The sequence below is a fragment of the Macroventuria anomochaeta genome, assembly GCF_010093625.1.
Source record: "Macroventuria anomochaeta strain CBS 525.71 unplaced genomic scaffold BU25scaffold_52, whole genome shotgun sequence".
NCBI classification, from domain to species: Eukaryota; Fungi; Ascomycota; class Dothideomycetes; order Pleosporales; family Didymellaceae; genus Macroventuria; species Macroventuria anomochaeta.
The window spans coordinates 225,977-236,720 of record NW_022985413.1 but is presented as its reverse complement, the minus strand read 5'-3'; the positions used below and the strand labels follow the sequence as shown (position 1 = coordinate 236,720).

General features: G+C 50.3%; 4 protein-coding genes across 4 annotated transcripts; 2 read left to right on the top strand and 2 right to left on the bottom strand.

Annotated features, from left to right (window-relative positions):
* Positions 1-439: 439 nt before the first annotated feature.
* On the top strand, positions 440-925 carry BU25DRAFT_353804 (uncharacterized protein; the record flags this gene model as incomplete). The annotated part of the gene is made up of 1 exon (XM_033703479.1): positions 440-925. A coding segment is annotated over one exon (486 nt), but the record flags the coding sequence as incomplete, so codon positions are not given.
* Positions 926-1,505: 580 nt separating this feature from the next.
* BU25DRAFT_426332 (uncharacterized protein) lies at positions 1,506-1,919 on the top strand (the record flags this gene model as incomplete). The annotated part of the gene is made up of 1 exon (XM_033708410.1): positions 1,506-1,919. The coding sequence occupies one exon, from the start codon at positions 1,506-1,508 to the stop codon at positions 1,917-1,919; it is 414 nt and encodes a 137-aa protein (XP_033555940.1).
* Positions 1,920-3,630: 1,711 nt separating this feature from the next.
* Positions 3,631-5,659, bottom strand: BU25DRAFT_233773 (uncharacterized protein). The gene is made up of 5 exons (XM_033701443.1): positions 5,221-5,659; positions 4,996-5,174; positions 4,838-4,944; positions 4,662-4,787; positions 3,631-4,611 (listed from the first exon to the last, which is right to left on the bottom strand). The coding sequence occupies exons 1-5, from the start codon at positions 5,540-5,542 to the stop codon at positions 3,765-3,767; spliced, it is 1,581 nt and encodes a 526-aa protein (XP_033555939.1). The 5' UTR covers positions 5,543-5,659; the 3' UTR covers positions 3,631-3,764.
* Positions 5,660-9,221: 3,562 nt separating this feature from the next.
* BU25DRAFT_415930 (uncharacterized protein) lies at positions 9,222-10,444 on the bottom strand. Its single transcript, XM_033707653.1, has 3 exons — positions 10,260-10,444; positions 9,660-10,203; positions 9,222-9,612 (listed from the first exon to the last, which is right to left on the bottom strand). Exons 1-3 carry the CDS (start codon positions 10,269-10,271, stop codon positions 9,365-9,367), a joined length of 804 nt encoding a protein of 267 aa, XP_033555938.1. The 5' UTR covers positions 10,272-10,444; the 3' UTR covers positions 9,222-9,364.
* Between the last annotated feature and the right edge of the window lie 300 nt (positions 10,445-10,744).

The following is a 10,744-nucleotide window of genomic DNA, read 5'->3' as shown; positions in this document are numbered from 1 at the left end:
TGATGATAGATGACACGTTGATGAAGCAGTAGACAGGAGATATCTTGGTTCAATACAAATTAGATAGTATTTGCAGTATTCTTGGTCAGTAGGGCTATTCCACTTACCCGAGGCAACACCCCTGCTGTGCATTGGCCATGTACACTACTTTTGCCGGATACCATAGTAGAGTGGGAACAACGCCTGAGCCAGCGCTTCGGGACAGGAGGTCGCGCCTTTCCTCTGAAAGACGGCAATGGCAACCACACTCTCGATCCTTAGGGTGGCTCCTTCGTACCAACTTAAGAACACATCCGTACTGGATATGACAATCTGTTCTGCTACTCGGCCTTGCTAGCATTTGTCTTGGGATTTGCCAAATTGCCGATGGTGGCTTATTCGTTCTGCCCCCACCCACCCAATCACACAGGCTGCCATGGTGACTTCTGCGGGTGTGTGATTTTTTGATTCTGTTTTCATTGGTCCCAGAAAACTCCTGGATAGAGGTTTGGGTGCGAACAACTTAGTTGACGAGGTTGAAGACGATGCATGTGAGATCCAGTGTCGCAGCTCAGGTATCAGCGAGCTTCAGCGAAGGACAAAGTGCTTCATTTCGATCGGAACTGAACATCCCGGCAACAAAGCAGTACACGACAAAGCTACCGATTTCATTCTTGGTACTTTGAAGGATATGGCGACCGAAACCGAGGTTACGGCAAGAAAATCCGAGCACAAGTGGAGGCAGCAATTCGCGAGCAATGTATATTTCCGGTTCAATGTGGAGCACGGACTCGACGAAATGGGTTTGGAGGAGTACAAGAAAGTCGGGATCTTGGACGCTACAACAGATGCGTACCTCAAGACGTGGACGGTGCAGGCCATGATGGACCGTTGCACAAAGGCTCTCGTTGAAAAGCAATGTGTGTACGAGACTGATTTTTCTTGAAGAGGTAAAGGCTAACGATGAGACGCTTCAAGTCATCTCGTAGGCTGACAATACATTCGCTGCGGATATGCACTTTCTTGAACTGTACCGTCCTTCGCGCTTTTCACGTATCTCCAACGATTGGGCTTTGACCTACGGTATGGACCTAATACACATGACATCCTTTGAACATTACTGAGGTGTTGAGTAGGAAAAACCTTGTGTGACAACATCTTCACTCGAATTTCTGACTACGAGCCGGATCGTGTGCTTCAGTCTATCACGTGGAAGAAATGCAAAGGTACTACAACCTGATTCCTAAGAAAGCTAGATGGTATATACCTTCAGTGGAGGGGAGACCCGCTGTCTACTTCTGGATCTCCGGAAAAAGTATGTAAGCCTTTGCTAGTTCCGAAATCGACACAGCTGACGCATCCCACGCAGTCGGTTTGGGAAAGACATTTATTATGTATGCTCGGTCGCGTCCTGTTATTGTGGGTCTGGTTCAAAGGCTAACAAATACAGGACAGCGGTCATTGAGACTTTTTTACCCACTCATTTTGTTGGCCACTTTTTCTTTCGACTTTCTAATGGCAGCAACATGCTTGCTATCGATTTCTTCAGTCCCTTTGTTTGTCAGACTGTTGTGTATCTGGACCATCTAAAGCTCCCATACCCCCACGCTGTCAGGGTGGCCTTGACGTGCTTTTTCGGCCCAGACTATCGGCCATCTTCGTTTGACGAGGTCTTCAGGGAATGCTTCCTACCCCTCCATCTTTATATGATCAAACACCACATCTCAATATTTTACGTGGTTGTTGGTCTCCACGGATGCGAGGAAACCGAGACCAAGACGAATCTGGGTTTCTTGCAGAATCTAATGGAGAGCGGTGGCGCAAAAGTCTTCATCTCTGGTCGCGAAAGTCTGGGCGTTGCAAGCTACATCAAACCTGTAGTCAAGATCACCGTCTCTAAGGAAGATACGCGCGATGACATCCGCATTTTTATCAACTAGAAAATGTACTAAAGTCCCCTTGATATTGCTTGTCAATCGGTGGACTTTGCCGTTGCGAAGTGTTTGTTGGACGTCATCACCAGATTGGTTCTGGAAAACTTTCGAGCGACAAGATTTGACACTCATGAAAGAGTTCATTGCCGCCTAAGAATTGAACGACTCAAGGCATCCGTTGCTAAACATCGACTCTGCCGTCGATTGGTGGCGCGTCAACGTAAAGCTTTGAGTCTCGACTCGATTGTCTCATGGTTGTGTGAAGCTGGTCTGGATCTCAACGCGGTCGATAATGAGGGCAACACTTCCCTTCACGCGGACCTTTACTGACAAGCACATCGAACTTTTCAAAATCCTTTGTCATCTGCCGGAGGTCGACAAGTGTCTGCGATACCACAATGGCTGTACAGCGTTACGTCAGCTCTTGCGGCAGCGCAAGGCTCGGTTCGGCCACATGATGAACTTCCAATTCTTCATGCCCTTCTTGGCCGTAAAGAGATTCTTGGGTTCGATGTGGCGGATAGAGGTGGCTTCATACCGTTGTCCATGTTACTCTATCACGAAGCAGCCGTGACAGATTTCATTGACTGAAAAACGGTTGAACGTTGCCATTTCTGCCCTGAGTCATCCACAGTTCACCATGGGGAGATAGGACGACGAATGAGCTCACTTGTGTGTCCAAATCTTTTTGAATGCCGATCGCTTGATACCACGAATTACGGGTACGGAATTTGTGCATATTCACCTCACAGTAATACATGCCATATATTCTCAACATACAGGCAGGGCAGTCAACAAGATCTAGCGAACTATCAAGCTCCGTCTCTCTACAAAGCCTAATAAACTCCCTCGAGGTCTCTCAAGCAGAGAAGAACTGTCGCCAGGACAGCCATCCCTGCTCACAGCGGCCGTTTGTCTAGATCACGATGCTGACTGCACCATCAGGTACCGATACAAAACGTCATGGTCGACGATAAAGCTTTGATTGAGTTTCGAAGGCGATAACAAGGCAACTTGGTTTTGAAGATTGTTGTGCAGGCCAGGACCCTAGTTGATCTCAACAAGGCCACAGCACAGATATCCTTTAGCGGTATTGATGTCACACGATCTGGGGAAAGCTTCAACCTGCAGCAATAGTATCATTAAATGCAAAGACATTATCAGGTTCACAACTCAATTCGCGCTTCGATCGGCTCTTTTGCGGCAGTCACATGTCACTCTTCATCATGCCGCACGACTTGAAACGCCTCCTAGCTTCACTTCGCCTTGCGGCAGCCCTACGATATCTGCAACCTGTATGGTCGCAGATCTCGTGTCGAGCACTGTAGCACTTTTCAGAACTGCAAAAGTGGGTAATGGCTCGAATGGGTCCGGACGTCGATCCCCTGCGTCCTGGTACTTGGGTCAGGAACAAGTGAGTGGATCGGGGAAACTCGGTCAGTATTGGTGAAGGGTCGTGAGAAGATGGTGAGAAGGATGAGAAAGGATATAACAGTCTCGCAGCTATTATGTACAGCAAAATAGAGGAAACTACCGGAAAGAACCAAGCATGTCATTAGGGTATAATCTCTCAACCAATCCATTCCATTTCATACTTCACCATACATACCACCGTTCCCCTCCTCTGCAAATACAAACGCTCGCCTCCCTCCTTCCCACTTGTTGCTTCTATCTAAGGAACCTTTTGTATTAGCCGATAGCATGTGCCAGACAGGCTATCGGTGTGTTCTTAATGGGGTGCGGCCGTCGAGTGTCCATGCTTGGGCTAAAAATGTGTCGTTGGCTCATGTTACTGATACTTTTCTTCCATTGCTCCTCTCCTTCTTTGTTGGTCAGAAAGTGTGGGAGTGTCTATGGTGAGGATGCTTTACTAGACATCTCAGCGTCGACGTAGCGCGGCCATGTGTTGGTGAACACGAGGTACTTGATGCTCTCGTACGCCGCATCGAAGATGTCCTCGGTGAATTCGCTGGGAATGATGCCGCCAGTACTCGATGTGGTAGAGGTGGTGATGTCGGATAGTACACTAGCCGGGCGGCTCAGCGTCTCTTCCCAAGGACAAATAACGTTCTCGCGGATGACAGGAGACTTGACATCATCAGGTGTTGTGCTGCGCGGCATGTACGGGTCGTATTCCATGCCCGCGAACAGGTCCTGCAAGACCTTGAAAACCTTGTATTCGATGTTGATGGGTGTTTCGGCAGTGAAGGGGTTGATGAGGGTGAAGTAGATAAGGGAGGCTTCGCTGAACATTTGGCGGCGTTGGGCGGTCGAGACGACTTTGAGGGAGGACCACTTCTTGCGCCAGTTGCGGACTTCGCGGAGGAAGATGGCATTCTCGGCTGTAAATTCTTTTGTTGCGGCCCAGACAATGAGAGGCTCGATGTTTTGTTCAATGCTGAGCTCGAGGGCTTGCATGGAGGCTTTAGGCTTCAGTTCGCGGAAAAGCTCTTGAGCTGATTTCTGTGACGTCGCGGAGATGGTTGATGTCAATGATGCGGTTTCGGTTGCTGTTGACATAGGTCGTTGACGAGGCTTCGACTTGAAGGCGTCGGCGAGGGGGATCAGAATAAGAACCTGTTGGCATACGACGAGAGATGGAATGAACCATCCCGCTGGGGCAAAGTAGTTCCTGATCTGAGCGATCTCGGGCATGTCCGAGTATGTAAATGCAATCCATAGTGGTGTTCCAGGTAGGCTAGGATTTCAGTCAGCGTTTGCTTCGATTAGCTGTTAGAATACACGTACCCAGCAATAATGGCCAGCCTGGTCTGCCACGCCCACGAGTGAACATCCTGAATGTGGCGAATCTTCCAGAGGATCCAGGGTCCGACCATTGCTGTCCAAAAAAGCTGTACGAAGATTGATGGGATCCTGTCATCTCATCAGCAATTGAACAAGTCGAAGCCGCTCTCTTTACACACCATTCGAAACCTTTGCGGCATTCCATGAATCCAGCCACTGTCCCGAAGAAGCCGTAACTGGCATGAAAGCGACGCGAACCAAAGTAAAGGATAACAGCAGGGACGAACTGTTCAAGTCAGTGTCAGATCAAAGCAAGGAAATGCAAGAGACCACTTACTGAGATGACCAAGCCCAGGAGAGTGAGTACGTAAACTTTCGATGCTGCACCGAGATTCTTCCAGGCCCTACACAGCCCTGCAGGCGTGTATGACATCCGCTCCTTGCGAGCACCCTCAAGAAAGTTGCGCGTCATACGACGTTGGCTCTCGTATGCTGTGAGAACTCTGGCATTGCAGGCTATTGAAGTCAGAACAAACATGGATTATGGCTGGTAGGATCTTACCCTGGAAAAATGCCATTCCTGACGGTAGGAAAACAGACATGACCCAGAACTCTGCCGAGCACGGGTAAAGTCCATTCCACGGGTACGCCAGCAGCACGAGTGTGAGGTAGACATGGAGCATCGACACCGCAGCGAATACGATCTTGATGTTCCTGATTCGTATACAAAACGCATTTCGCATTCGGTACAAAAGTGTAAGTTCGAATGCCAATATAATGGTGTATACTATGGCGATAACAACGTATGTGATACCGAGAGCATCAGTGTTGCTTGCCTCGCCATTGAGCATTCGTGGGGTGAGAATGGGCGCCATCCTGCCCATGGTGTGGTGATCGTAATGGTGTTGGTGTGCCCAGACCCAGGAAAAAGGGCGAGCGAATCAATCGATGATGTGCTTGGTTCCCTCGAGGTAACGCTGATGTTCCTGAAAGTGGATGAGGGAGGTGTGAGGTGATGATCCTCGGCAGACTCAAGCCACAGTCGACGAGCAATGAGGTGCGAGGATATGTCTATCCGGCTCTACCTCTTTTCTTAATACAACGAGAGTGTGGGGAAGGATGGTAGAAGGAGTGGAAGACAGCTGGTTACCGGGAGTGCGGAACAGGTCAAGCAGATGTCACATAAGCGAAAGGAGAGAAGTACACCTGCCAGGGAGCGAGTTGATGCCAGGACCTGATGAAGCAGGATGGAAACTTGCACATGGACTGGGGCCTCTGAAAAAGAGAGTAGGCAAGAATCAGTTCAGGCGTAACCCAAGAGGAGCGGCAAGGGAGGGTAAATAGCAAATCGGCAGCATCCGACCATCTGTATCACCCATTTTTGGGAGGGGTGAACCCTGTGCAACTCGAAGGGAGCATTCAGCCTAGGGAGAGGACGCGTGAACTGCAGCGCCATGGCGGAGAGCCATGTCACAGGCGCCGCCACTGGTTCACAGACTGCAACCTTGCAATACCCATAGCAGGCACGGTTATGCTGCTTCTATGGAGGGGTCATCTGGTTGCCTCGAAACTTGACCGCCAGTCAATAGGAATGTCGATAGTGGGAAGGAAGTTGGGATGGAAGCGTAGGAAAGAGCGGTTGATGTGTGTGCACGAACCGTTAACCGATCGGCGCCTTCCCGCTCAGACAAACTGGGTTTCGATCGGCGCGTCAGAGCAACATCACCGAACATGACATACCGCGTTAGGCTGTATACCAGGCGCTACCTCACCCAGATGGAGCTCTTGCATCTTCGCCACATCATCCATCCGGTGGCATCGGGCGAGAATGCAGGTACAGCTCTCAGCTCTGCTGGCTTGCTCGTCCTTCACCCGTCAGACCCTCCTGCGCCAGCGCGCTTCCTCAGCCAACGTCTGAACGCAGCTTGGATCCACCGGCGCCCGGCACGTACATGCACTGCCGTCGTTTCAGTTCTGTGTAGGACCGTATCTTGCTGTCCGGCAGCGATCCTGCGTTCATGCAGCCGTGCATCTTTCGCCCTCAGGTTCGGTTGACGAGGGACGTCGCCTTGCATTTCGCCCTCCTGTCACTTTTGAGTGGTTTCACGTCAAGTTTTCTAGAAGCTGGTTGCTTCGCCTTGTTCCTGTCGAGGAAGCGTCAACGTGGATGTCAAACTTAACAGTGCGAATACGACATCCACTTTTGGCGTTGTGCGCAGCTTTCAGACATTGACCAAGAATGCACTACGCCTCTTCCTTCCGATACGAGAAGGCTCTGATCAGGCAAGAGCAGGTGATGTGGGGAAGTGACGCGGTGAGACGACTCTCGATGTAGCTGTATCAGGCCGGCAGGGAGCTCGACGCTTTCCAGCTGTGGCAGGTTGCATCACTCTTGCGATATTCATGGTTTGCAAAGATCGATCAGAAGCTCAGCAGTATGCTGTGGAGATGCTAATGCCACCTTCAGGTCGAATCGGCAACCATCCGAGTTAGCAACTATTCTGAGGGCCCTTTCACCGAGACATCGCACAAAGCCCCATGCAAATATCGACAGCAGCGGCAACTCATCAGAAAATCAGCCGCTCAGTCAGCTGTGATTGGGCTCTGCTCCGTACCCCTGCGTCGAGCGTCCAGCACAAAACCCGATATTTACCTACCTTCAATAAAGGAGACCAATGAATTTGCCAACTGCATCACCCTAAGCGAATGTTGAGGATAAGACACCCCGCTCCACATGTACCGAGCCGCAATTCCGGATTTTTGACCGTTTGTGTGTGACAGGCTTCACGAGCAGAGTAAGGTGACGCGGTGTAGCACTCTCACAATGACACTACGATCTACCCAATGTGTCATGCGAATGGTATTGGCATGGGAGCTCGACTTGAGGCTATGATAATCATTCGATGGCTGGACGCCAGATCCACAACCACAGTCGAACCGTAACCACAGTACTGGATCTTGAGCTGATCATCAACGATGGGACAGCAGGGTACCACCTATCTTAACAGCTACCACTCCATCATCAAATATAACCACAATCAACTACAAAACTCGATGCGGACGACTTCTGCGGTGCTCGACCCTTTGTCACGTTCTGTCAGGCACTGTAACGCACACCCCGCTGTTGGTGCGACACACGAAATGTATCACCCGCCCCTCATACGAGGCAGGCTAGGGTAGTTGACACACGTCTGGATAATGGCAGCTTTGTATACCGTGCATGCGGACTTCAGTTGGCACTGCCTTGCTGCTTCCACGCGCGTCATCCTCTTGAGAAGCGGCTTTACTGTGGATCTACTCGATACACATGTCACATCTGGCGGCTAGGAACAACAGCTCTGACAGCTTGGTCGTGACTGTTTTGCTGTTTCGTAATGTCGCTCTGCTCAAATCAAGGTCAATTTAGACTGCTGACGAGTTGCTGACTGAGTTGCAGAACAGATCGAGAGATTGATGCGTCATCCACTCACCCTTTCATGACATGCTATTAGGAACGACGACTCTTTTGACAGCTTGTGACAGACCCGAGTGGCACCAATGTAAATTCCAAACAACATGCATCCTCATCGGCAACTTTGACTCGTCACTCCATCGCCCGCAAAATCCTCCTCACGCACATAATTAAGAACATGGCCCTCTTGCTAGTTGAAATCGATTCTAGCGTCAACGTTCGGAATCCCACAACATGCTTTTGAATCTGCGTATTACAGCATGTACACCTACCGTCTCACTCTGTTCTGCATCAGGCCCAACCGGTCAGACTGCATATATGTTCTCACTGATCTCACAATCTGAAGCACAGCAACAGAGCACGCAGAGCATACGGATCACCACGACAACGCACCTAGGATATAGCTAGCAGGAACACTGCCCTTATGGCATCGTGTTCAACCTCGTCAATTAACTTTGTTATTGGAATCTGAGTTAGATAGTCTACTCTATACTACTCATCGTTACCCCAAGTTGCTAAGGTGTTTCACTATACAACTTACCCCTTATCATCACGAGCTTTGCTTAGGTGATAAATACTTACTGTTCCAGAAATTGTACTCATCCCCAAGAACCAATCAAACTGTGCTTCCGAGCTTTGCTTAAAGTATGACTTCAACACCAGCCCCTTCTTCCTCTCCCACTTCTCTGATACCCGGGCCCTTCCCCTTTGATATCCATCTCAATGTAAACAGTCAGTACAAGATGTACTGTACATCAACGTTTGGTGTATTGTACATCAAGCGCTTGGTGTGTCTTACATCAACAGTTGGTTCATAGGGTCTAGCTCTTTCGGCTCCTCCTAGGCAGAAGCGAATGATGCGTCCAGCTGGCCTGTGCATTCGCATTCTCGATCATGACAGCATTCCAATTCTTACTGTACAGTATCAAGGGCTTAGGTCAACATTCGGCTCGTACCGTCCAGCACACTAGAGAGTAGCGCGCCATGTCCGCCTTCAACACTCATCGAACCTTCATGACCTGAACGTTGATGTCATTTACTCATCCCCTCTTCGATCACCAAAAGCACGCAGACGATCGATTCAAGCACTTGTCAAACGAACGTTTAGGCAATAGCAGCACAACACAGAGCAATCGTAAGCGGATTGATAGATAAGACGGTGGATTGCAAGCCGAACTTGTGGCGTTCATTAGGTCTGTCGCAACAAGTGTTGGCAATCCGTGTGCGCAGCAGGACAGCAACGCCATTGATCCCATCACCGCCTTTTTGCTTGCAGAATTGCCGCTATACCTGCCGCGTCCGCATTTCCCTGAAGGACCGTACTCCTCCCGTGCGCCTTGTTGCCCTGGTATAGCCTTTCTGTAGGTGCGTGGATCTGCCGTTCGACGAGATCCGTATTGAACATGTCCGCATCATCGAACGCCTCGTTGTCAGTCCACGACACTTTGTCTACGAGATCCAGCGCTCTTACGTCCTCAGCTGTAAGAGGTACCGTGTCATTGCCTTTAACAGTCAGCATGAGCGAGTACCATCGTGACACTGTACAGTACCTCCTTCGTCTAGGTGTCGCCCTTCGAATCGAGCAGCCATGGAAAGCCTCTCGCCAAGGACCCTTTGCACGTTTCTGTCAACCCGCTGGACTACTGCTAGAGCGGCTGTGAAGCCGGTGCGCAAGGACCCGCTCAGTCCGACGTGCGCCGTGACAATTTGTGCGGTAAGGTCTGCTTTCGCCCGGTCTAGTTGAGTCATGACAGCCTCGAGACCCCTCTCGTCTCTATCACCGTTGACGAGCGCATGCGTGTATTGCTTGGCTCTGCCCTTTGCTAGTCGCGCGGCGAAGGCATCAAGCTGGCATTGTAACTCTTTTCCCAGATTGATTACCACCTGGATCTGTTTCTTGATTGCCGGTGTTTGTAGGTCGGGCTCATCTTGTATAAGTCGCAGCGTACTTAGCAAGTTATCTAGCTGGCCTTGGTAACCATCCAGGCGATCTGACGCGCCATGTACTTTTGCTCTTGCATCCTGTATCTTCTGAACAATGGTGATTGCCTGGCTGAGTAGCTGAGAGACGGCAGCTGTGCCGCCAATTACCTCCTAGCGGTGTTCGGTCAGGATTCTGCTTTTGTCCGTGTAGTACTTTGAGAACATACCATTGCCGACATTACTGATCGAGTGTGCGTTGGCTCTTCTAGAAGTCGATTTTGTGTTGCAGGTTTTGTCGTTGGTGTTCGCATGCAGCCTGTTCCGCTGAAGACTTGGCGGCATGAACGCCTTGCTGTAAGCGCCTGCAATCCGCATGGCCTCTACTAAACTGCATCCCGCCTGTGAGTTTGACATCAACTCGAATCGATTACTACAGTCCAGCACAGAATATTAACTACTGAAGGCCGCCCTGACCCGCCCTGACCCGCATTCGATCGTACCCCGCAGGGTCATCCCCGGTACCGTGTCTGTGCGCGCAACGCGCATGTTCTCGCAACGCGCGCCTCGGCTGCTCAACCTCACTATTTGCAACCACAATAGCTCAACGCCACGATGCCGGTGAAGGATGCCCTTGCAGAGGCAGGTGCAGCAGGTCAGGTTGAAGGACTTTCATATACAAAGTTAGCTAAAAAACATGGTGTAGTGCGCTCAA

Excerpts from the sequence above, each read along its gene's own strand:
- BU25DRAFT_233773 (XM_033701443.1), bottom strand. The coding sequence starts at position 5,542 with ATGGGCAGGATGGCGCCCATTCTCACCCCACGAATGCTCAATGGCGAG. Across the intron at positions 5,175-5,220 it reads AGGAATGGCATTTTTCCAGG|CCTGCAATGCCAGAGTTCTC; the intron begins GTAAGATCCTAC and ends TGACTTCAATAG. Across the intron at positions 4,788-4,837 it reads TGCCGCAAAGGTTTCGAATG|GATCCCATCAATCTTCGTAC; the intron begins GTGTGTAAAGAG and ends ATGAGATGACAG.
- BU25DRAFT_415930 (XM_033707653.1), bottom strand. Across the intron at positions 9,613-9,659 it reads GCGACACCTAGACGAAGGAG|GCAATGACACGGTACCTCTT; the intron begins GTACTGTACAGT and ends TGACTGTTAAAG.